Raw genomic sequence first — 26777 nt, 5'->3', positions numbered from 1 at the left:
GAGAGGAGAGGGAGTGTAGAGGAGAGGGAGTGTGAGGAGAGGAGAGGGAGTGTGGGGAGAGGAGAGGGGGTATGGGGAGAGGAGAGGGAGTGTGGAGAGAGGAGAGGGAGTGTGGGGAGAGGGAGTGTGGAGAGAGGAGAGGGAGTGTGGAGAGAGGAGAGGGAGTGTGGGGAGAGGAGAGGGAGTGTGGGGAGAGGAGAGGGAGTGTGGGGAGAGGAGAGGGAGGAGAGGGAGTGTGAGGAGAGGAGAGGGAGTGTAGAGAGAGGAGAGGGAGTGTGGGGAGAGGAGAGGGAGTGTGGGGAGAGGAGAGGGAGGAGAGGGAGTGTGGGGAGAGGAGAGGGAGGAGAGGGAGTGTAGAGAGAGGAGAGGGAGTGTGGGGAGAGGAGAGGGAGTGTGAGGAGAGGGAGTGTGGGGAGAGGAGAGGCAGTGTGAGGAGAGGAGAGGGGGTGTGGGGAGAGGAGAGGGAGTGTGAGGAGAAGAGAGGGAGTGTGAGGAGAGGAGAGGGAGTGTGAGGAGAGGAGAGGGGGTGTGGGGAGAGGAGAGGGAGTGTGGGGAGAGGAGAGGGAGTGTGAGGAGAGGAGAGGGAGTGAGGGGAGAGGAGTGGGAGTGTGAGGAGAAGAGAGGGAGTGTGGGGAGAGGAGAGGGAGTGTGGGGAGAGGAGAGGGAGTGAGGGGAGAGGAGTGGGAGTGTGAGGAGAAGAGAGGGAGTGTGGGGAGAGGAGAGGGAGTGTGAGGAGAAGAGAGGGAGTGTGGGGAGAGGAGAGGGAGTGTGAGGAGAAGAGAGGGAGTGTGGGGAGAGGAGAGGGTAAGAAATATTCATATGGCCTTCGAGCTCAGCTTTTGGCACAATTGGGCATCGTGGTCTCAGCACTGCAACAGACCTGCCTGTCTCTCACACTCACACCTTTGTGCACCAGAGGAAACCAAGACAAGGACAGGGGGAACACATACACACACTCACACAGAGACACACATACTCACACACACACTCACAGACACACTTAAAGAGAAATGCACAAACACTCACACACACTCACTTACTGTACATACCCACACTCAAAAACAGAGGCACTCACACTCACATAGACACACAATTACACACACTCAAACACAGAAGACCTCACACACACAGAAACAAACACTCACACAGACACTAACACACTCAAAGAGACACTCACACACTCAAACACAGAAGCACTCACACACTCACACAGAGACAAACACATACATACACAGAGATGAAGATACAATCTGAAATACATGCCCACATCTGCAAACACAGATACACATATGCATGCACACACACACGAAGACACACACATAGAACATGTATGCACACAGTGAAACACAGACACACAAATACACATAGACAAACACAAGTATACTCACACATGCACACAGACCTGTACACAAAGACACACGCGCAAACACACCTACTGACTTGCATGCATACACACAAACACACTCTCTTTTGATCTCTGCATCACGACACTGTGACGCTCCACAACACCAGACACAAAGAGGAGCAGGCACGAACACCACAGCACCTGCCGAAGCACAAGAGAACGGGTAAGGACAGGTGGGGGTGGGGAGCTCTGCAGTCAGGGATCCCAGTCAGAAGTTAACCAAAACTGCAGATTTAATGGGCTGCCCTGAGAATTTCTCTGAACTTCATTATTTCAAATAAAATATTAATTTGCCCCTCCCCCAAGGATATTGCTGGTAATTGTCCACTTAATAAAGCACTGGCTGCACTCATCTCTTCTGATTTAAACGCCAATATCTTTCAGCCCAGTTGAGAGAGACGATAGCTGAGAGAGCAGTATCCCTAAGAGAGCTCAAAACATAACCCATCTCCCAGAGCCCAGGGCTGATTGACAGGGAGCTGCAGGAGTTCCCCAGGCCTCTGAGCAGACAGAATAAGGGCAGGAGAGAGAGGAGAGTGGGGAAGGGAGAGGAGAGTGGAGAAGGGAGAGGAGGCTGAGGAACTAGGACAGAGGAGAGAAAGCACTAAACGACCACGAAATTCAGATTTAAATCACATATTTGATAAACTTGCCTAGAAATCGAAAATGAAAAGAATACCCGACACACTCAAGAACCAAAAGCAAAAGAAGAATGGTTTGCCACAGAGTAGAGAAACAAGGGAAAAGCACTATGAAAACTTCACAAACCCAAAACAGACAAGCACACAACACAGACTTTCACCTCAGGTACTGCAAGGTGTTAAAGCACTACAAACATACCCTAAAGAATAAAAATACACAGAAATTCATAAATCTCAGAAATCAAGGAGTCATCAAGACAACACTGATTAATACTGATTCAATCAACACTGTTGTTTGGGGAAAAATAATAATTTAAATAAAACAAAACAAGAACTGGCCGTCCAAATCGGATCTGCACCAAGCCCTGATCGAACTCTTCATCCTTTAACTGAGAGCCAGTAGTTTCCCTGAGGCAGGAATCAAGAACTTGATCACGCCCATCTATAAGAGCAGACAGAACTACCAAGGAATTTGTGTGAAGGTATTCTGCAGTATGAATAATGAATAAACACCCGATAACTGGCCTTCCTTACTGAGCACAATGTCCTGAGTAAAAGTCAAACTGACTTCCTACCAAACTGACACTTCAATACTTGAATATTGTAATCCAGCCCACTGCCCTATATGGCAGTGAAGTATGGGGTCCACTCACAAACCAGGATTCACTAAATGGGATAAACATTTCCTATAGAAGCCTGCAAACAGAGTTCTATAAAAACATCCTCCATGTGCAGAGAAAAACACCTAACAATGAGTGCAGGCCTGAATTAGGTGAACACCAACAGCTGATCAATATACAGAAGAGAGCAATACGAAATTGGTAACGCCCGAAAAAAAGTGACCAGAACTCCAACCACCACAGGGTCCTGCTGAGCCCAGAGAAGAGCCCCCTCAGACAGGTGGTCCTGAAGCTCACTGACACCAACCAACCTCAGGACAGCACAGCTAGAACAACACAAATCCAACCTGGTTGCCCAGAGAGACCAGTCTCATTGACCAAAACCTGCCCATAGAAACTGGACACAGACAGACATGGCTGCCTAGAGAGGACAGGCTGTGCAGGGACAGAGCTGCATTTTCTGCTGCACTGTGAGAAATACTCTGGCATTAGACCATCTTTCTTCACTAAAATAACAAATCCCAGAATTCCCACTCCTGCCAGAACCAGAACAGCTTCCGATCCTACTGGGAGAGGAAACTCCATAGAGCCGCAGCCCAGCGTGTGATCTCCTAGGGAAGGCTCCTCACAGCCTGAGGAGAAGCCAGCAAGTCTGTCTTTAAATAATGTTTCATTATATGTTTTATGTGATGTATGTTAATGTCCAATGTTTGTACTGTAAATGTGTGTAAATGATTTGTTCATTGTATGTTTCAGAAACAGTAATTCATCAGGCAGGCCAATAACGCGCGATGAATCTGAATTTGAGAAGGGAGAGAAAGGACAGAGGAGTGACGAGAGTGAAGCGGAGAAGAGAAAGGAGATAGAACAGGGATAGAGGAGAGACAGGAGAATGGAGAAGGGAGAGACATAGGAATGACAGTAGAGAAGGGGAAGATTCATCCTGCAGCTCTAAAAGCAAGTAATACATTTAACAAAACTAAACAGAATTCAAAATCTTCAGCCTGCCTGAGCGAGAGCCTTGCTGTGCTCTGCACACATATCAAGTTTTATGCAAAGTCTTAGCGGCCAGGGGTTCGATCAGACAGAGAGGGGGAGACAGATCTCCTGCTCCCTATCTGACACTGTGCAATACAGGAAAACAAACCAGCTGCCATTGCAAGGAGAGACATCATTTATAAACGTCAGACTGAAAGGAAAACTGGCCTCAGATGCTGAAGCTTCACCAGCCGAGAGAACTCTCCACAGAGAGGATACACAGTCGGGGTACTGAGCTGGAGTCCTCATGTCTTCACCACTGAGACACGCAGGCAGCCGACTCTGGCCCGGAGCGTAGTTGTCTCACTCTGTAATCTGCAAACGTCAATCGCCTGCCACTCCAGGCACCCAGGGGACTGCAAATGGGTTTATTGGATCTGACAGAGAAGGGAGAGAGGGACCAAGCACACAGGAGCCGTGCTCCAGCCCTGGGGACCCCAGTCCCCTGACTGTCCGGCATCTGAGGACCACAGCTGAGGCCAGAGCTCCTACATCTCCGCCCCAGGCCGGCGGAGCCCCGGACTGAACCGCCACTTGGACTGACTTGAACTTGTCATCTGGCTTTCAGCTCGTCCTGGAAGCAGACTCCCAGCAGCACAGGGTGATGAGGTGTTGCTAACGAACTGGACCTAACGAAGCGAACCACTAGGTCAGGCACTGGGCTCAGTTGCAGGGGCAGACAGGGCAAACAAGAAACCCCCTGGGGGGGTCCCAGGAGTGGGATTCAGGGAATCAGATGGGAAGCTCCTGGTCTGTTCAGGATTTAAAGGGATCTCGACAAGGGCAACATCTGAACAACAAATATGGAAGCACACGTTGCAGCACCACAGCGCCACCATCTGTCCCCATTTGTTCAGGTCTCTCCCCCAGGGAAATCGTGGCTAGGCCTGTAGGTAATGCTTTTCCCTCTAGACCACAATTTACAGGACTGAACCCCACTCTGGTCTTGTACAGTTTCTCTCTCCTCCCCTGATCTGTGTGTCGTGGGGCTGCAGGAGGACTGAACCCCACTCTGGTCTTGTACAGTTTCTCTCTCCTTCCCTGATCTGTGTGCCGTGGGGCTGCAGGAGGACTGAACCCCACTCTGGTCTTGTCCAGTTTCTCTCTCCTTCCCTGATCTGTGTGCCGTGGGGCTGCAGGAGGACTGAACCCCACTCTGGTCTTGTACAGTTTCTCTCTCCTCCCCTGATCTGTCGTGGGGCTGCAGGAGGACTGAACCCCACTCTGGTCTTGTACAGTTTCTCTCTCCTCCCCTGATCTGTCGTGGGGCTGCAGGAGGACTGAACCCCACTCTGGTCTTGTACAGTTTCTCTCTCCTCCTCTCCTAACAAAATAAAACTTCATGTCTCCTCACCTCCTCATCCCTGGCACTTCCTTCCACATGAGCAACCGATTAGTTAATTGATCAATTGCTGATGTGATTGGACATCGGCAGAGCTTTCCACCCTGAACGCTGCAGTCACTCCTGAACAAGTGAAGTGGAAGGAGATGGGAAGAGACATACACACTCAGAACCAGGCCCCTGGGAGGCGCCAGCGAGCGGGCAGCCAGAGTGTAGCTGATGAGCACGCTGTGCCGGAGAGCCACGCGTGTCACCCGGAGCGAAGATGGATGAGGTGCTTGACGAGGAGAGACCAGCCGCGCCTCGCGGGCCAGCTCCACTCTCAGATCGCAGGGATCGCGGCCAGCGAGTGAGAGTAAGAGTGTTGCACATATGAGACGTATTTGTAAGGTGGTGTGTGTTAAGGGTTGCATAAGGATTTATGGTGGTGTGAGGGCTGTGAAAAAGTGTGTTGAAGTTTTTGTGTGTGTTAGAGGGTTGGGTTAAGGGAATGTGTATTAAGTTATTCGGTTTGCTGGGGAGTTGGGTAATAGTAAGGTGTGTGTGAGAATTGGGGTAGGAGGGTGTGTGTGGATGTATTGGGGGTAGAGGTAGAGTGTGTGTGTGTGTATTGCTCAGTTTGGGTTACTTTACAGTTTGGGCACAATAAGAATTTATTTGCCCATTGTTTGCAACCAGAACACCACCGAGATGCCCCCCACCGCTTGGAGTGATAGTTCACCTACTGTAGCTCATACCTGCCTGGAAGAGGAGAATAAAGATAAAATCAAGACTGCGTTGTGTGAACTTTCATCCTCATTAATTTCCCAGTCCTACAGTGCCGGGATGTGTGTGCTGGCAGCTTCAGTTACAGTGCTGACAACACCATCTAGTGGAAAACCCAGGAGCAATCTGCCGCCTCTAATGGAGGTGTATGAATGAACAGACAGACAGTAGACTGTGGCTGCGGTGAAACTGCCCCGCAGCTCTTCACCTGACAAGCCCAGCTCCTGCAGCTGGTGCTGCTTTCAGAGAACAGGCTGTCAGACATGCCCGTCTTGCTTCCCTTTCCAAGAACAGACACCTCCAGGCTACTGTAGTGTGAATATTTCGCTTAGCACATAACATAACATAACATAACACATTAAAGACCTAGCAGTTCTTAAGTGCTTCAACAGGACAGACTGGGAAAGGCCAGAATTTTGATCTCTTAACAGGACAGAGGGGGGCGGCTGTACCTGACCTCAGGCTCTGTACTTCATCTGTGCCATGACCTCACACTTTCATCAGTTTCTTTTCTTTCTCTGAGAGCGTCTGCACTCAGAACGGGCTGCATGCAAACCTTTATCCAGTAGAAAATGTCCCCATGAATTAAACAGAAAAAGACCAGGCCGGCAGGGGAGAATGAATATGATTTCTTGAGAAATGGCCTTGGCATAATGGCATCTGCGCCGTTATCATCCACGTGGGGCTTCCTGGAGACTGATATTGAAAGGGATTTTTCCTCATAGCAGTGCAGGCACCAATCTCCTCACTGCCTTTGTGCAACACAATCCTCCAGGCCTTGATGAGAAGCATCCTGTGTGCCACTTCAATTTTGTCCAACGCGTGGCTGAATGTGCCTCACAGGAGTGAGCACGGTCCCGCTGCTCGCACAAAGGAAAGCCATTACGGCAGCCACGCAGGGACAAGACTCCTCTACCTGCTGCCCTGCGCCGCCGGCAACAGCCCGTGGAAACTGGGGCTGTTCTCATTTATGCTCTCAAACACCCCCAGCTGTGTTCACACAGCGCTGCCGCCTTCTCCAGTCCAGATCGTGAATCATTTGAGTGTTAAAAAGCTCGCTCCCCAGTTCCCCTTTGCGATCTAAAATTAACACGGCACTTCCTCGCTCTGAAACAGCTTACGTTTCAGGTTTTTTTTTTTCGTTTCCCACATCAAAAGCTGCTGAATGCAAGTCTGATGCAAGAGAAACAAAGACAGCGAGAAATGCAACTTCAGAAAGGTCACAGACCAGAGCAGAGGGGGCCATTCGGCCCATCTGGCTGTCAGTAGTTCACTGATCAGGGGATCTCATGCAGCCCTTTCTTGAAAGGAGCTGGTTAGTTTGTTTCACACTTCCTTATCCTGTTGTGTAAACATTCCCCCGTTCTCAGTTTGAAATACTCCTCCTACTAGTTTCCTCTGGTTTGTGTTTCTCTGTTGATTCTGAAGTCCGCTGTGTCGAGTGTGTCGGTGTCTTTGAGGAAAACCGAGACATACTCTGTCCCCTGCTTCCTCTTGGCTTGGCACAGCACCTTGGGCGGCAGGACGCTGTCCTGGTGCGCTGCGCTCCACGGTTGGGAGACCCGGGTCTTCGAGGATGCCCGGGCTGTGGCAGTGTTGCTTCAGTGGAGATGGGAGTGTGCTGCGGAACTGAACCCTGGCCACGGTGCTTGTATCCGTCGTGGACGGACGATGTGACTTTTGTGTTGAATCTGTGAATCTGAGTTAATGTGGAAATTAGACTTCATTAATCGAAATGTGTCCCACATTTATCAGTTGTGTTAACACAATATGTCTGAAACTGCATGCCCGGAATCTAGGGGTTACTGTGTCACAGAAATTCAGGCATTCCATTCTCTGCAGGCAGCAGGGCTGATTTTTATTTGTGTACAGAAAATAAAACCACAATTTCATTAAGAACCGTTTCGTAAATACCAGTTGTGCTTTTCATTAGCAACTCGACTCACAACACAATGAAGTCAAAAACACCCCAGAACTCATTCATATAGACAAGGGAACTAACTTGAAAGGGTCAAGGAAAAAGTGGAAAAAATACACTGAAAATTGCCCTTGTTTTCCCTCAGGACCAACAAAACCCTTCCAAAGCCATTCTCCACTCCAGGACACTGCTACTTTGAACTCTTCACAGACATTTTTAATAAAAAAGAGGATCTATAGTAAATCAGCAAGAATTGTTGAAATAAAGCCCTGAGCAAAAATGAACTTGGAAGAGAGAGAAAAGTCTTTAGAAAGCATACTACAAAATGCGCTCTCTGCGTCAGTAGCTAATGGTTTTCGACAATGGGGTCACTGAAAGGATACCCCCTCCAGCACCTTAACCCACCAGATACCGCTAAAATACTAGGAATAACCCGCAGAGGAAATGAAATGCAAATGGTAAGATAAGATTACTTGCCTATTGCTTCAGTTTGTTTTTGGAACATTCTGGGAAATGGAGATATGTCTGCAGGGGGTGTTGGAAACTCCCTGCCAGTACGTTACCAGCCGGCACTGGTCTGGGGTATACAGCTGCCAGGTTTCTGAGATGTACAGACACCGCACCAGCCCTGACTGCCCTGGGCTGGCTCCTGGTGGAAACAAAGGGGAGAGGCTGTGTGCTGACAGCGTGGGAGGTGGGCTGTTCCTTCTGCGGGGCCTGTCCTGGCCTGCTCTCACTCTGCCCCGAGGGTCAGTCCTAGTTGAGCCACTTCCTGGTGCCGTGGGGGTGTCTCAGTTCATGCCTGTACTTATCGATCCCTGGAAAGAAAAAGACCTGAGCTCTAATGGGAGCCAGCGTGCTTCCTTCTGCTCCTCCAGAGACACACCCTTGTAGTCTCCATTGCCTGGCTCAGCACAGTGAAAAAGCAGCTGGGTCGACAGGGAAGAAGAAGAGAGTGTAGCTCTCCTGGACTGCAGTTGAAGAGCAGCTTTTTAAACCTCAGCATTAAGGTAAAGTTTCATGCTCATGCAGTAGAGGGGGAGAGGGAGGTCACTGCCTCGGGACACCACAGAGACCCACTGCACTCCAGCTTTCACCAGCTTTTCCCCAAGCCGTGCACCTGAGCCAAACCAGCCTGAGCCGGGCTGGGCCAAGCCGAGCCCAAACCTTGCCACTCTCATGCAAGGCAACTGGGCCTCTTGAATACTGTCCAACGTGCGAGGGCACCACGTTATCACACGGCGTTTCACAGGCTGCAGGGCGCGGATGGCAGCCAACAGCACATCAAATATGAATAGAGAAGAATCTGGGACGTCCAGAGCCACTGCTGTCGAAAATGCTTACCTTGGCTTGCCTGGCAGGCTCCAGGTGCGAAACAACTACTTTCCCAATACCAGAACTCACACTTTCACTGTATTAATTGTGGCTTCAGCACTATAAAATGGACATTAATGATGGTAAGCCTTATTGAGCATAAGTCAGACATAGTGCCTTGATGTGGTTCAATTAACTGAGGTACATTAGTGGTTTTGTATTACTGTATCTTATTGGAGAAGTGGTAGTCTATGTATTTGTAATTACTCAGCACTTTAGTACATTAGCCATATTAAGAATTTTCTAAACTAAGCACAACTCACATTAAGTGTGATATTCACAGTTAAGGCAAAATGCAAGCCTCTGTATATACATAAAAGCCCTGATCTAGTAGTAGGGGGAAGTGGCAGTCTACGTTTTCATAAAACTCTCTGCTTGGCACTCTAGCATTTTCTAACCCACAACAAACATTGTCCACATTTAACATGAAGAAATGTACTTCAGCAGAAACATGAAGAGAGAGATTTCAAAAGAAGCGTTGACGATGTGTAATTTTCAGGTTCCTCTATTATTCGCAATAGTTTCTATTGTCTAAACAGACAGAAATAGCTGAAGTGTGGCACAGTGGAGTATATATTTTTTCTGATCCCACTCACATACTCCAAAGTGTTTTTGTGGACACTGCCTGTATCAGGCTGATAGAAAATGCAGATAACTTCTTCAACAGCCTTTAAAACTAAAACACAAGTCACAGGAGAACTAGAAGAGGGAAGCAATACATTTCTGATGACCACAGAGATCCATCTACAGGCATTAATTCAGAATTCTAAAGAAACTAAAAACAAACGCTAGTGTCCCCCAGAACAAGCAAGTCAAAATGACACCTTAGACTTGCAACTCCACCATGTTCAGTCTTTTCCATCACAACTGTTAATGACACAGATCACCACTTCGATATTGAGTGCACAGTACATAACATTGCCACATCAAGTCTCATTAATACGCCTCTGAATTTCTGAGCCCCTGAACTAGAAATCTCCAAATTCGAAAATCCGACTCCAAGTTTAAACTGAGTGTCAGAATAACTAGAAAATCTTGACACAAACTTTAATAACCTCATTGCACTTACATGTTTTTATTTTTGTAAAGCTTAGAAGCTTTCTAAGAAGCTCAGGCAAGATTAAAGGAAGTTACTTTACTTTTCAGGAAAACCTGCAGACAGTCCTTGGGGTTTGGACAATCTTTGACAACATGGGACAAAGCCCAGTGCTCTTGCCGAGACACAGTAAGAGATGAAAATAAGGAGAGGGACTCCAACAGCTACCAGTAGTAAAATATGTCGGGCTTCATCCCACTTGGACATTCTGCCCAGGAGTACTGCCTGAGGCAGCAGGTTTCTCTCCATCTCTGTGAACTACCCAGGTTAAAAACGATGACCCAACATCACTGATTTCTGCATGCCTGCATCTGCCGGACCCCTGTTCTTCTCGGAAACATCCTGGCACGGGGGTCCCTGGGCGTGTTATCCACGCACCAAGAGAGCCCCAGCTGCTCTCGACGACCGGCTGGGCGCCCGGCCAGGACCAGCAGCTGCCGGGCTTCGTCGAGCTCGGCCAGCGGGAGCCGAGCTGCGCCGCCCAGCGCAGGTGCTGGCTCCGCGTCTTACCGTGCTTCTCCATGAAGCGAGGCACCCGCAGCACCCTGAAGAACTTAAAGACGCAGAACAGGGGGTGCATGATGGCCACCGCCCACAGGAACAGCACCAGCATGGCGACGCCATTGTTGCGAATCCCTTGCTGTGGGGAAAAATAGAAGTTTTAAACACATGGGTACATCACAGTGTAGTGACAATTCGTATTTCTAGCTCCTACAGTAATTCAAGAACTCGCAGTATATTTACAGCACACATACTCCAGCACTTCACCACAGCTAACTCACACCAGTTATTTCAGCTCTGTGGTAACCGTGGCAGGCTGATGATGCTATGACTTCAGGACCATAGAGCTCCTGTATTCTGCACAGTAAAAGCCTTTAAATCACATTCTTTCCAGTGCCTGTACCTGTCCTCTGCCACCCAGAACGCCCTGGTCTGAGAACAGGCCCGCGTACAGGAGGCCCCAGGCTCCACTGGTCAGGTAAACTGGAACAGAGGGAGAGGAGGAATGAGAAGGAACGAGAGAAGAGACAGGATGACCAGGGAACAGCCCTGCAAGGACATATTAGTGCATAGTGGATCCTGAAAGGAGGTGACAATGATACAGAGATGACTTTGACCTGGGAAAAGAAATTGTTTTGCTATTTTCCAATGTAAATGTGTTTTTGTATTTAACCTTGTAGTTTAACTGTCACAATCCACAGAATGACACACCACTTCGACCTCTGCACAAGCTTCGCTGGCATGGTCCGGGGAGGCAGAGGGACACAGAGCAAAGACAGAGAGACCGAGAGAGAACACAGGGGGTGCAGTACACACACAGAGCTGGCTGGAGCTGGTTGTTGACTGGACAGACAGGCTTGTGAGGCTTCAATGACAAGGCTGTTGCAGTTAAGAGCAGCGTCAATGTGCTTTCAATTCATGGCTATTAACTGCAGAGGGAGCAGCATAGAAGGCCTACATGCTTACACTCACACATAGGCACTCTCACCACGGCCTAGATCCCCCGGACAGGAGACAGAGAGAAAGAAGCACAGCCTGAAAACGGCACCCTGGATGGAGAGAGGGACTCTGACCTGGGATGACCTGCAGGGGGTCGTCCACCTGGATCCTGGTGATGAAGAAATGCACACCGAGGAAGATGAGGGAGGTCGTGGCTCCGCACATGATGGCCAATCCGGGGATGTAGGTGTCTGCCCCGGCACTGACTGCGACCTGCCCAGCACAGACAGCGCCACCGTGAAGCAGGGAGACTAGGAGCAGAAGAGCAGGGCCCTCTGCACACAATTACAACTAGCAACTGTTTCCCTATACGGAGGCTGAAGGTCTAGGTGGTACAAACTGGGGTATCAATCTAGAAGAGGGGTGAGCACCCTCCTCCAAAAGTTGATGTGCTTTTCTGATATCCACAGGAGCAAACAAGCCTTTTAAATGCTCCAAATCCACTACTTAAAATAACACTTTCAAGCTACAAAATTCTCTTTGATGGTGCCAGATCCTAGGGAGGATGGCGCGTTAACATCATTACACTCTGTGACACAGAGGCCTGAACAGGCAGTTACAGCTGTACTATAAGCAGCATCTGAGGCCACAGCAGTAGTACAGTGGTACTAATAGCACCGGAAATTATATTTTTATCACTATACCTAAAAGGTTTAAAGAAATGAAACGGAGCTTAATGAACTAGAGTGCAGGGGAGTGCACTGGCTGGCAGATACAGTGACCAGTACTCACACAGACAGACAGACAGGCTGCAGGGCCGATACAGTGACCAGCACTCACACACACAGACAGACAGGCTGCAGGGCCGATACAGTGACCAGCACTCACACACACAGACAGGCTGGAGGGCCGATACAGTGACCAGCACTCACACACACAGACAGACAGACAGGCTGCAGGGCCGATACAGTGACCAGCACTCACACACACAGACAGACAGGCTGCAGGGCCGATACAGTGACCAGCACTCACTCACACACACAGACAGACAGGCTGCAGGGCCGATACAGTGACCAGCACTCACACACACAGACAGGCTGGAGGGCCGATACAGTGACCAGCACTCACACACACAGACAGGCTGGAGGGCCGATACAGTGACCAGCACTCACACACACAGACAGGCTGGAGGGCCGATACAGTGACCAGCACTCACACACACACACAGACAGGCTGCAGGGCCGATACAGTGACCAGCACTCACACACACACAGACAGGCTGCAGGGCCGATACAGTGACCAGCACTCACACACACAGACAGGCTGGAGGGCCGATACAGTGACCAGCACTCACTCACACAGACAGGCTGCAGGGCCGATACAGTGACCAGCACTCACACACACAGACAGGCTGGAGGGCCGATACAGTGACCAGCACTCACTCACACAGACAGACAGACAGGCTGCAGGGCCGATACAGTGACCAGCACTCACACACACACACAGACAGGCTGGAGGGCTGATGCAGGGTCTAGGCTGACTCCCGGTCTCACCATGCCAGCAACAGCTGCACGCAGCATGTTGTCCAGGTCGTAGTAGTTCCTGTGCATGCGCATGATGACGAGGCTGTAGAGCCCCGCGGTGGCCCCCGCGAGCAGCACGTTCACCACACACAGGGCGGCCATCTGGCCCTCCCTCAGGGCTGCCACACTGGAGTAAGAGCCCAGCACCAGGCCCAGGAAGCCCACCATCTGCATGAAGGACCCCAGCACTGTCAACTGGGGGCACAGCGATAGTGGGACAACAAAGGAAAGGTCAGCTCTTTGTTCACCAGGACTCACAACACCCAAGGATTCAACATACAGTATTTGTTCAATGTGTGTTGAGTGCTCAAAGTCAATTTGGTTTAACCCACTTGGCCGACAGCAGTAGGTTGAGGTGACTGTGACCCATCGCAGAGTGAGGAATTAAATTAGGAAGAACTTTAGAATTTTTTTATGCTCTGACATTATAGAGTGTTTTTTGTCGATCAATGGTAGAAAATCCCAATTATATACATACTATATTCCATACTGTAACACAATAATATGTGACAAGGTCCAAGCAGGGCGAATACTTTTGATAGCCACTGTAGTTTACTCTCGCTCAACATTCCCAGCTGTACACTTTGAAAAAGTGGCTTTGGATAAAAGTGTCAATGTGATCAATTCTAAAGTCCCGAGAACAGGAGACACATTGTCACAGCAGGGGCTTAGGGCTTAAGAACACTTTTTATTCTAATTACTTTTAATTCCCCTTTCACCGTGCACGTAGTATACAAGTGCAGCGCACCACTGATCTTGCGACACACGCCATGGGGGACGATAAACATGTTGCTAGGAGACACACAGCGTTTTAAGCACACAGCACTATTTTAGAGGAACCACAGGTCCTTGGTGCTTGGCCTCCAGGCTGCAAGAGGCATGAGAGAGAGAAATGGCGAATGCTGTGGAAGTCATCAACTGCTGGGCAGTGCCAGGAGATGTTCTGGGTGCAGAGAACTGAGAAAACTGCTGTGTGCAACCAGCCTCTCAGCACTTGATCTCTTGCCAGACTCTGCAGAAGCTGAGCTAGCAGTGCGCTGGTAAGGAAAAGCCTCCACACAGCAGAACAGGGCTTGAAGGAGTACACAGCCCCTGGCTGTGCTCACATTCAATGGCTGCAAAATGCTTAATACTAGACTCCATTTCTCTCTTCCATATTACTCCATTTGAACAACATATTTTCGTTGGAAGGAGAGTTAATTTCCATGGAAATTTATCACAGGCTTCTGTAAGTTAACTCTAGAAATCTGATGTAGTTTTTACTGTTCCATACCTTTTCCCGGTTTTATCCGCAATTCAGCCACAGCTGTATGCAGCCCAGGCCCCATTTTGCTGACTGGTTCGCCCAGGGACCGGAAAGCCAGTGAGCACAATGACACAAAGTCGCCTACAAGACTGTGTCCCCTCCTTTCAGGTGGTTTGCTTACTTGGCAGAATGCTGCTGTTTCCCACAGGAGAGTGGATGTGTCCGGGTGTGAACAGTCAGTCTAGACTGTGAGCCTGAATCAGTGTCTATCTGTGTTAGTCACACTACAACTATCTGTTCCATGTCTCTGTATGCAAGATTTCAGTGTCCGCAGTTTTGTCTGTAGCTGTGTGGACCTGTCCCATGTCTGTGGTTGTGCTCCTGTAGCTATGCGGACCTGTCCTGTTTCTGTATCCCTCTGGTATATTTCTGTGTGCACCTATCCAGTGTGGGTGTCTGGGTATGTCTATGCAGTCTGAGTCTGTGCGCCTGTCTGCATGTGTCTCTTGTGTGGTGTCTTGGCAGTCTCACAGACAGGTTGTGCTCCCTCTGTTTGAAATGGGGGGTCCAGCGCCCAGCTCTCGGCCCGATGATGCGCAGAGACATGGCCGCTGCTGAACCGCCCAGCAGGAACAGCACGCCACTTCCAGCGAAGTCCTGCAAGTACACCAGAGACGGATCCACCCGCTGTCCCACACAAACACACACCCAGTCCATCTATGATTAAACATGGCTAAATTCAGGTCCTGTCTGAACCACGCTCTATGACCCATCCAGCTGTAAATACCAAATCGAACACCTTCCTGTTGGCCAGAGACCTCTTGCACCAACTTATATTGAGAGCTGATACCTAGTACAAGGTTTAGAAGTTACAGCCAGCAGGCAAGCAAATGTTTTGATTTAATCCAAGCCTTTTAAAACAAAACTCAGTCTAGCAAAAGCAATTACAGACCTGTGCCTGCTTGGAGAAGATGAATGTGCAAGCCCCTGCCGCGTGACAGATTTTCATGTATATCCTACCTTTAATTTTCTCTTCGCTGCCTCCACGGCACTTCCACCAGCCCCACGACGGAGTGGGATAAAATCAAATGAAGTTAATCTTGTACACAAAAGCACACAGGCCCGACAGAGACACCAAATTACATTTCTGCTGCCTGCCCAGGGGCTCTCTCTCGCTGCTGCTGGGAGCTGGCCCTGCATATGCATGTTTGTAAATTGAATTCTTGGGCATTAGCAGAGAAAAATGCCCAAGAGCAGAGACGCTGGGGTGTGCCCTGTATCCCAGTTCTGATTTGCTTTGTTTTTCTCTATAACCAGGAAAGACTGTTTGCTATCTCTAAGAATCGCCGGCCTGCACTCTTCCATTCCTGTCTGACACAGCCCTTTCCTCTACTCTCATCTCCATTCCCTCTCCCTAATAGGAATGTATTCAGGTAAAACAGTCAAGTGCAGTAAAGCAGAGTGATAAGAAGCATGGCAAACCCCAGATAGCTCAGGTAAAGTGACCAAGTAAATTTCACTTTAAAACCCCCAATGCATGACAGTGGGACATTAGAGCTGTAGAAAACCTGCAAGATTACTTTGCAGGTTCACTTCAAATCCACTTGTCCTGTGTGGTTTTGCAGCTGCTCCTGAGACTATGAGCTTCCAGAATGACCTCTATGCTGATGGCCACTGTGACTCCTGAAAACACCAGGGGTACAATGCTGGCTGCAGGTGTCAATAGCTTCTCACTGTTATGTTCCTCACTGCACTAACTGCACTGTCCTGTACACTTCCTGGGAACAGGCTTTCAGGAGCAGTCTGCTATGGTACAGCTGCTTATCCCTTCGGCAGAAGGGCCTGCAGGGAATGACGGGTACGGTGAGGGCATCCTGCTCTCCTACATAGTTGATTCTTTTCCGTGACATTCCAGTGAAGTTCCAGGACACTCCCTAGCTTCCCATCCCTCCTCATTCCTCACTGCAGTTTACCACGTACTTCCATCTGCTAAATTACACCATTTGGTTTACTCCTTAGTATTCAGTATACTCAACCTCCAGCATATGTCTAGATTGTCACTGCATTGTCAGTCTGGACAGTCTGTGTTGTTCTTCCTTTCTGTAGGGATTTCCGTAATGACATAACACATAACACGGAAGTCGAAAGCAGAGTGGGCAGGACAAATCCCAGCAGGCAGCGCGAGGCGGGCTGTAGGAAGGACAAGGAGGAGGGGAGAGAGGGAAGCCTGACCTGAACTGGGAAGCTTGAGTTCCCGGAGTTGAAGATCCCCTGCTGGTCCCAGACCCAGTGACAGGCGACAGGATACACAAACCCTGACAAAGAGGGAAGGCAAAGATGTTGGTACAAAGGAAACACAAAAACAAGACAAAACACAAACGAAAGTGCAACTCGGTCTTGTATGACAGGTTTGAGCCTGCACGGGTCACGTTCCCCAAGCAAAGGCATCAAGAGTGCAGATGGGATTATTCGGCCAGGGCAGTCTCAGGGTTTGTAGCCACGAACAGTGCCGGTGCTACACCATTCTCCCTGTGTACAGTCTCAGGGTTTGTAGCCACGAACAATGCCTGTGCTACACCATTCTCCCTGTGTGCAGTCTCAGGGTTTGTAGCCATGAACAGTGCCGGTGCTACACCATTCTCCCTGTGTGTGGTCTCAGGGTTTGTAGCCATGAACAGTGCCGGTGCTACACCATTCTCCCTGTGTGCGGTCTCAGGGTTTGTAGCCATGAACAGTGCCGGTGCTACACCATTCTCCCTGTGTGCGGTCTCAGGGTTTGTAGCCATGAACAGTGCCGGTGCTACACCATTCTCCCTGTGTGCGGACTCAGGGTTTGTAGCTACAAACAGTGCCGGTGCTACACCATTCTCCCTGTGTGCGGTCTCAGGGTTTGTAGCTACAAACAGTGCCAGTGCTACACCATTCTCCCTGTGTGCAGTCTCAGGGTTTGTAGCTACAAACAGTGCCGGTGCTACACCATTCTCCCTGTGTGCAGTCTCAGGGTTTTTTTGTAATCACCAACAGTGCTGGTGCTACATAGCATATCAGGTGGGTGTGCCAAAATAAACTGGTGATACTGTAGTAAAAAAAGGTTAACACACTTATCAACAGTCAATGTTATATTAACCAAAGGTGATGCTTTTCATGGAAGAGGTGTCAGTGTGTTCGTCTGATATTTCATGTCTACAGCAGAGGCGTCAGTTCACACACCGTCCATTCACCTCTCACCAGGCTGCCCCTGGGGAGGGCAGGACATGGGTGCCCGCCTTCCGGAAGCCGGGAGTTCCTACAAGCAATCTGCATCTCCTGGCTCACCCAGTCAGGGCCAACACCCAACCCATCACTTGAGGAGATACAACAATGCAATTCCAAACACACGACCATCACCAGGTGACACATCTCAGATTCATGGCTCAGACTGGTCAGAACCCTGTGAATCCATCCACTGGTCCCCTCAGCCCTACCTGCAAAGACGTAGCCCGAGATCAGGTACCCTATGGGCTCGGTCCTCTCGTTGACGGCCCCCAGGGCCACAGTGGTGGCCACAGCGCAGCGGACGTAGTTGAAGAAGAAGTGGGTCATGTTGGTGCCGTCCAGCGTGAGGAAGAACTGCCCTCCAATGAAGCTGTTGTGCTCCCCAAAGGCAAAGGCATAGCCATGGAGCCAGAAGGCCACCAGGGAGATGACTAGAAAGAGACCGGAGACAAGACGTTCTGTCACACAGGCACCCCTGGGAAACTGGGACCACAGCCATCAAGGGTACCGAAACAATTCTTCAAAGTACATGGAATTATTATTCTAAAGGAACAGTCGGCATCGCTTCAGAAATTAAGGTCCTGCCTGACAGACTTCTTAGAGTTACTCAAATAAGCAATGACAGGTACGGAGTCATGCAGGCCATACAATATGGTGTATTTATTTTTTCACAGCAGAATATGTATTATTACTAGGACCACTGCTCAACCTAATTTATACTAATTTTCTAGATTCTGCTACAGTTAATAAACTAGACAAGTCTGTAGGTAAGACCAATAAAGGGATCAGCAAATAGTGTAGAAACAGCAAATTCAATTAAAAAAGATTTAGATAAAAAGGCTAACTTAATGAAATAGTAAACTGCAGTTTTGCCAAACAATTTCCCACTGTCAGTTTGAAATAGTAGGCATACATTCACCCATGCTGTGTAACTTGCAGACAAGGACACTCTGCAAAGACAGAGACATGACTGCCAGACCAACTGCCTGAAGCTCCGCCCCATCCCCATGGCACACAAGACAACACTGTGGACCCACAGCCAGCTAATATGTACTGTAGATTTAGTTAACAACACTCAATTATGAGTCCTACAATACAAATAAAATCATACTGTGTATACTGTATACTGTATAAACAAAGGATCTAAATCTAACCGGATTAGGTTAGCAAACAGTGAGGGTTCATGAGAGACCCCAACAAGGCAATGCGAGAAGGGCGTTCAGCAGCCCTTCGTCATCACACACAGTGCTGGAGTCACTGGCGATCCACACTGGATCTCTGGCTCAGCTCGGCACTGTGACTCTCCTGCAAGCCAGCTGCACCTATATAGCAGCACCACACTCTCTTAACAGTGAAACTCGGAGGGATAGTGATGTCTCCCTACTACACCCCACCTGCACCACAGCAAGCAGCCTCCAGTCCCAACAGGAACCCAGCTAGCAACAGGGGGCACTGTGGAGCAGGAAACTGAGGATACATCATAGGGGTCGGGGTCTATGTCCTGGCAGAACTTAACTAACCGTGCAGCAAGGCTGAATTGGAGGTTTCACATTTCAGCAAACCCTGTGGGCTCAGCCCATCTTGCTGCTCCAGTGGCTGAAAATGGAGTAAAACCTTCTGCGCCTGTGCAGGCAGAAGTGTACACATCAGCATCTCTACAGCGGCATGTCACTGTCAGGCTGCTGTGTTCCTTCCTTTCCAACCCAGTGCAGGGCCAGGCCTGCAGTGCTGCAGCTGTCTAGGCAGGGTAAGGAGGTTTACAGCCCACTAAAGATCCCTTCTGCTGAGGAGGCTGGACTTGCACAGGATGCAAAAAGGGGATTTCAGGATAAAAGTCTGACTCACTTTACAGCAAGCATCAAATGCACATAAATATTAATCCCAAATGCAAGCAGCAGCATGTCATTTCCTATTGAATTTATAGGTTGTGAGCATCACTTTATTACTCATTGGAAACCCTGACTGCACATTTAGCACAAGGAAATGCCTTCATCACCTTTCATTATGCATATATATATACACTGTAGTTTGTTCTCTTACCAAACACACAAACAGGACCCCGTTGTTTTTATCTTAAATTTAAAGCCATGCTCTCTAATGAAGAGGTCTGTCAATTATTCATTGGCTTTTTATCTGCCCAGATCTAAGCCTGGCAGGGGGACTGAGTCCTGAAGAGGATCCCATGAATAAGTAAGGGGGTTGAACTCCTCTGCACTCAAGCTGTCAGATTAATCCCCACACAGTGCTGCTGGGGTAAGAGCTGCTACAAGCGCCTCCTGTCGCTGGGCCCAGGAAAATAACCACCCTCTTCCTTCCAAGGGCCTCCTCGTGCAGGTCAGAGCACCACAGGACATCCAGGGCACTCCTGCACCGCAGAAGCCCAAGACTGGGCACAAGAGAGAAAAAGAAAGAGAGCCAGTTGCCCTGGCTTGTCTGCGCCAGACCTGGTTTCCTGCTGGGCTCACTTTCATCAACTCTTCAGGGTTCTGAATACTTGTGCCCTGTAGGTCCTGCAGCTGAGCTGTGCGAGAAGAGCAGGACACAACACCCAACTCCACCCACTGATAATTCCTGCTTTCAAACTGTTACTACACCCAGTGAAGATCTGTGACTTTTACTGGTGTTTAGGAAAATGGACTTCTTACAGGGGGGAGGGGAGAGGGTGAAGGGGTGAACAGGGAGGAGGAAAGAGGATACTCAAGTGCTTGCGCACTTGCTCTACATCACAGAAGTGAGGACTGGGACATGGCCTGGGGATGAGAGATGGGAAGAGGTCCTGTGAGTCAAGGGGGAGAAAGGAGAGCTCCTGTCTCCGCCTGCAAGGGAGGCAACATTAAGGCAAACAACAACTGAGACAGAAGGAGTTATGAAAGAAGCACGAGCCCCCCCTTCCAGAAAGAGCAGCTCTTGAGTAACCTCGGGTCACTGCTGTCGAGAAGGTGCTCTTCTTGTCTTCTTTTCTCCCCTGACAGAAATGGGGAGAGTTACTCCAAGAGGTGCTTAGTGAGGTGATTTTCATTTCACTTCCAGTTCAAGTTTCCAAACAATTGAAAACATGTTTAGAATAATCATTCAGATTACAACAAAAACAAAACACGATGTGAAATAAAACTAAATACACTCAGTGCAACACCATTAAATGCTACATTTTATTTAATTAAACCAAACGAGGTCCCTCAGGAGTGATGGATAAGTTGCTGAGAACATGCTTGAATGATACCAGATGGCGACTTCTGTCTCGCTTCGCTCAGTAAAGGGAGGTTTTAAACATTTCAAAGTCCTGCTCGGGAAGTTTATCTTGCAGTCCAGGCAGCACGCAGGCACTCTGATCAGGGCTGCAGACTCTGGCCTCAGGAGACTGCACACAGCAGGAGCAGTGAGAGAGGGACACCAGTGCTGTGATCAGGGCTCTGGCCTCAGGAGACTGCACTGAGTTACTGCACACAGCAGGAGCAGTGAGAGAGGGACACCAGTGCTGTGATCAGGGCTCTGGCCTCAGGAGACTGCACTGAGTTACTGCACACAGCAGGAGCAGTGAGAGAGGGACACCAGTGCTGTGTTCAGGGCTCTGGCCTCAGGAGACTGCACTGAGTTACTGCACACAGCAGGAGCAGTGAGAGAGGGACAGCAGTGCTGTGATCAGGGCTCTGGCCTCAGGAGACTGCACTGAGTTACTGCACACAGCAGGCACTCTCTTGGCTCTGTCAGGAAGGATCAGACCTCTTTGAAGCCCTGCTGCACTGAAGGCTGCAGCGCAGTGGAACGGCGAGACCAGGAAGTGGAAACTGGTGTGCAATCGAGACGCGATCACAAACACAAGATGTGCACACACTCCCACACGCCAGTTGGGGGGGTATTCTGGGCCTGAAATGAGCCCCCACCCACCCACCGAAAGACTGCCGAACACTGAAGTAAGGTTTAACTGCCAGCAGGCAACAGGGCCTATTTTTAACTTTTTTGTTAATTGTTACTTGAAGATGTCATTCCATCCCCGAGCCCTGAAACCAAGCAACTGCTTGCTATGAATAGCTTGTCGTTTCTCGCCGTGCACTTTGATGCCAGGAAACAGATCGACTGGGGGTGTCTGCGCTGTGCAGGAACAGCTACTTAGTAAACGGTCGCCTACAGCGGGTATCGTTTCCAAAGAAAGCCCAAAGGCGCTCTGAATTTCCATGCAAAATCACAGATCTTCCATTGCAGGTTTATTTTAAATAACAAGACTGATGGTAAAATACTGATTTATTGCAAAACCGAAGGAGATACATCGTTAAATACCGCACGTGCCTGAAGTGCTGATAAAAATTAACACTTAAACTGATTTATAAACATACTGACTGAACCCTAGAGACACAGCAAGCTTGTGAAAAAAAAAGGGGAGTTATTTACTGCACAGAGACACCAATTTCAATGTAAGGGGTCCATCAGATAAAGAGCAGTAATACAAACTGTGGTTTGCCACACAGGGAGCATGTGGAGGAAACGTAGCACAAAAGCCTGCTATTAGTTTCAATCTATTTCTGACAGCTATCCCACCACACAGCACCAGACTAAATGAGAATGCTGGACTTGATTGTTCTACAAGCTATATCAAATGCCACACTGATCTGCAAAAACAGGCTTTAAGCTTCGCTCTCAAGTGGAGCTGTGAAGTTCAGGATTAGGTAGAATAAATCGGAGAAAAATCCTGAGTAAGAAGATATACATTTGTGTACAATTCTGCTCCCTTTCAGAGCTCTCAGCTGAGACTCATTACTACACAGCCAGGAGTGTCCTGGTAAGAGGTTCTACAGCTCAGTGGGGCGGAGGACACAGGCGAATGGAAGTCAGGACGAAAGCATGTCTTTTTTAACTTGGTGATTACTTTGTGATTTCTCCTGATGTCCTGTAGATTCAACACTGCTGTGACTACACTCCTTACAAAGCTCTTTACAGTTCCAGCCTAAAGGATCGAGTAATCTTAACAAGCACCTTTGTTTCCCAGTTTTTAATAAGGCTGATCTGCTTGAGGAGATTGGGCCAGTGATCACTTTTCTGACGAGAAACAGACTCCTCTAGAAAAGAACATTCTGCTGGACTTAGGTGACTTCACACTACCCACACACTGCATCTGTTTTTCCATTCTTTAAGATGGTTGGGAAGGATGATTTAAACATCCTTCTCAGAACTCTAGACAACGCAAGGGAAATGGCTGATGCACCAAACCAGTGTTTCACTCAGGAGTTCACAAAGAAAGAAGTCAGCAACATGCCCCAGGCAGGAGCAGGAAAAAAGTACTGTATTAAATATTATTACCATAGAAGAGGCAGGAGGATTTGGGGAAGTAGAACCAATCAAGATTAATGCATCCCCAGGGACAGATGGTATCTTACCAACTGTATCCAAGGAAACAAGAGATATGATTCAGAAGCCACTGGCACAACTGTTCCAACAGTCACCAGACAGGTGTAGCACCCAGGGACTGGAGAGTTAATCATGTAGTACCCTTCCATAAAAAAGGCGAGAAAACTGAAGCTCGTAATAACAGAAGAGCAACACCAATGTCTATTACATGTAAAGTAAAGGAAACAATTATCACAACTGAACTAGAGGATCACACTGTATGTAAGGAAATAATATCCCAGGAAATAGTTAGCATTAGTTTAGAAAAGGAAGGTCTCGCCCGATCAATTTGTTAGATACAAGAACAAGAAACAGCAGCAATGGACTCACACAGACCATACAATATTCACTTCAGAGATCTGTACTAGGACCACTGCTCAGCCGAATTTATACCAACTGTCTACATTCTACTATAGTTCGCAAACTAGACCAGAATGCAGACAACACCATTTTCATTGTAGACACAAGTGAAATTCACAAAGATTTAGATCAAATTCAGGACTGAGAAATCTGCTGCCAGATGATATGTAATGTACACAAGTTCAGGGTTCTGTATGCAAATTGTAAAAACAGAAATACAAAAAGGATACACTACAACACATTGAGACAGAAGAAACTACTTATGAAGAAGACCCTGTTTATATTGACACCATCTTCTAGCCCATATGGGGAAGCAGTAAAAAAGGCAAACAGAGTTAGTATATTTATGTAAAATCTTAGAGTTCCCATCAAGGGATGTTGTGTCAAAACTGTACAGCGCATTTGTTAGGATTCATTTAGAAAACCATGTACAATTCTGGTTACCAGAACACATACACTCAATGATACGATGAGACAGACAGCCTGTCAGACCCACACAGACAGGATGAAGAACTGAATCCATACACGCTTCCCAAATCTTCCAAGACACTGATACAGTCAACCCACTGGACTTCTTCAGAATCAATAGTGAAACGCCAACTAGAGGACATCCGTGGTATTTAACACTGAGAACAGGAGGAACTTCTTTAAACGAAGGGAGCTGGGAGTGTGGCACAATCTACCCACCCACGTGATTAAAGCTTATACCTGGGTTTCTATCAATAAACACCTGGATGAGACCCTGAAGAACTCTGTACAAAAAGGGAGGTAGGAGTGTGGAACGAACTTCCCACCCATATTACTGAAGCTGACACCCTGCACCAATTTCAAGAAACAGCTGGATGTGATCTTTAGATCGATTATTCCTTGCAGAAGTATTCAGATCCTTTTTTATCTCTCCTTTTGCCAGCTTCTTCATCTAATTCAGGGTTGTCGAGGAACCGGAGGCTATCCCTGCAAGCAACAGGCAAAAGGAAGGTACACACTGGACAGGACGCCAGTCCATCGCAGGGTACACACAGACACAAACACACTCACACCACGGCCTGTTTTCCATGAACCCAATTAACCTACCAGCATGTCTTTGGAATATGGGAGAGCACCTGAAGGAAACCCCACAGAAACACAGGAATAACATACAAACTCCACACAGATAGCACCTCAGGTCTGGGATTGAACTCAGGACCTCAGCTGTGCAAGACAGCAATGCTAAACACTGCACCACCTTCCTTCAGACTTTACAGACTTTACAACGTGTCCAATGTTCTGAAATTGCAAAATACAGTAATGCAGACATTTTTTTTTAATTGACGAAGTGTAAACTACACATTAAGATAAGTTATAATAAATCTCAGCAAAAACTAAAAAGAACAAAACACGACTGGTTAATTTCTCAAGCATTCAGATATATGCACTCAATACTTTCCAGAGTTTTTTTTACACATTATTTGGATACCTCAGACACTGTTTAGGAACATGTTGGCCCTGTGTCTGTGTGAGAGCGAGGGACACAGAGGGACAGAGACACCGTGGCCCGAGTGATCAAACTGTACTCACAGGTATCTGCTGTGTTTTTTAGGAACACATTTGCAGTGTGGTGAGGATCTGTCTTTCCGGCTTCCACAAACGCAAATCCAAACTTAAAGACTGTGAAGAGGGAAATAAAACACAAAAATAAGTGTTTGAGGAAAAGATATCGTAGGGCTGCCCTGATCCTGGAAGGCAGGTGTAAGTCTAAGTCTCCCCAAGAGCAGCAGCAGTTAAGACTTGTCATGTTAAACCCATTTGCAGCCTGACTTTAGTCAGGAATAGATGATTGGGAATAATGTCCAGACGCTGCAGCCCTCCCGGACTATACTGAAATATATCCTTACATCGCTATAAAGTACGAAACTCTTAATGTCGTTTTGTTTTACCGATCGTTTTAGTACAATATCAGTACTAAAATACGAGATAGTTACAGACCCAACACTAGTAAAACCAGCAATCTTCTACCATTAATCTAATAATTAGGGCTAATTACTCCATGCTAAGTCATTTTTTAGGAGCTGTTCGAAAAACAGGTACAGCATTTATCGTGGGTAAGTTGCAGTTAAGCTCTTTGATTTGAAATACGCGCACTTTATCTGACTGAACATGAAGCGCTACTTGGACAAGTATTTAAAAAAAGATTCCGTTAGAGAACAATGCGGGACACGCAGTCGCGGTAACCCAGCCTTTTTAACAAAGAAATGCTAAAAATGTCCTCTGGGTTACCGGTCTCCAAGACCTTCAACCGCACCTCTCCGGCTGAAGAAGCTGGGACAGGTTTCATACTTTATCATTTTCAATAAAACATTGGCCAACTGGCGTCTGGTGGGAAAGGTTCTCCCAGTAGCTACTCCACTTACACAGCACCCACACGCCGCACAGCACGGTGAACACGTCATTGACCGACTCCAGATCCACGGCGCCCATTTTCTACCAGCACACTCGTACGCGGGCGGTGACCTGAAATTAATTAATTGTGTGAATGAGTCGCCTCTCTGCGGCTACGCGCCACATCAGCGCTAACATCCGTCCGTCAACCGCCCCTGCCGCTCGAGGCCGCTAACGGCCGCACTTCCGCCGGCCGTCCACGCGCGAAGTCCATCGAGGTAAGAGTCACGACGTCGACAATTCGTTTCAAAGTAAAATGTATTATAGTTTTTTATTTTAAAAAAAAACTTTAAATGCCTGATGGCGAGCCTACATAATACAAATACAATCACGCTCCCATTTCTTGAATTTCATTTTCTACAAAAATGGACATCCAAAAACATCCAAAAAGCAACAGGAACTACAGTCAAGTTACAGACAGGTGCGAGAAAACGTTTTCCGTCTAGAGAACAGAGACGAATTATGGGAATGTCAACATGAATTCAACTCTGGCCGTCTCACAGAGATGGAAACCAGAAGAAACATAGAAAACAGACAAACTATTGAAGTCAGTTTGTTTACAAATTCCAAAAAACAAGATACTTCTTTTACAACTGTTAAATTCTCGTAGTTTATCTCATATGAAAAGGCAATGGCTACTGATCGCCGTGCATGAACGCCGAAGCAATGTCCATATGTGCTGTTAGAGTCCGCAGAGGAGAGGGCCAGCGGCCCAGACCAGACCGCCTGTAGGGGGCAGGGTGGCTGACTGGACTCACAGGCCGTTCTCAGTGCCGCGACACAAACAAGCAATGAGAGTAACAGCTGTCTCAGTCTGTCCTCCCCACTCTGGTCTTGTACAGTTTCTCTCTCCTCCCCTGATCTGTGTGTCGTGGGGCTGCAGGAGGACTGAACCCC

The 26777-nt window shown here is 48.2% G+C and overlaps 1 protein-coding gene across 2 annotated transcripts; it reads right to left on the bottom strand.

Moving 5' to 3' along the window:
* Positions 1–6117: 6117 nt before the first annotated feature.
* On the bottom strand, positions 6118–26073 carry LOC107077628 (putative ammonium transporter 1). 2 transcript variants are annotated; one of them, XR_011191172.1, is made up of 11 exons: positions 25853–26073; positions 25020–25109; positions 17933–18154; positions 16701–16783; positions 15000–15125; positions 13193–13417; positions 11774–11912; positions 11104–11183; positions 10710–10839; positions 8207–8547; positions 6118–7510 (listed from the first exon to the last, which is right to left on the bottom strand). XR_011191172.1 is itself a non-coding variant. In XM_069196064.1 (10 exons), exons 1-10 carry the CDS (start codon positions 25917–25919, stop codon positions 8486–8488), a joined length of 1224 nt encoding a protein of 407 aa, XP_069052165.1. In that variant the 5' UTR covers positions 25920–26073; the 3' UTR covers positions 7644–8485. The 2 variants fall into 2 exon arrangements, 1 of the variants encoding a protein (XP_069052165.1); XM_069196064.1 differs by lacking the exon at positions 6118–7510 and having other exon boundaries at positions 7644–8547.
* Between the last annotated feature and the right edge of the window lie 704 nt (positions 26074–26777).

The sequence above is a fragment of the Lepisosteus oculatus genome, chromosome 11 (assembly GCF_040954835.1).
Source record: "Lepisosteus oculatus isolate fLepOcu1 chromosome 11, fLepOcu1.hap2, whole genome shotgun sequence".
Classification (NCBI taxonomy): Eukaryota; Metazoa; Chordata; class Actinopteri; order Semionotiformes; family Lepisosteidae; genus Lepisosteus; species Lepisosteus oculatus.
This window is presented reverse-complemented; position numbering and strand designations above follow the sequence as displayed.

Coding starts and splice junctions, on each gene's coding strand:
- LOC107077628 (XM_069196064.1), bottom strand. CDS start 25,919: ATGGGCGCCGTGGATCTGGAGTCGGTCAATGACGTGTTCACCGTGCTG. Junction 11,913..13,192: donor GTGCAGCTGTTGCTGGCATG/GTGAGACCGGGA, acceptor TGTGCTGGGCAG/GTCGCAGTCAGTGCCGGGGC. Junction 10,840..11,103: donor TTCTGGGTGGCAGAGGACAG/GTACAGGCACTG, acceptor TTTTCCCCACAG/CAAGGGATTCGCAACAATGG.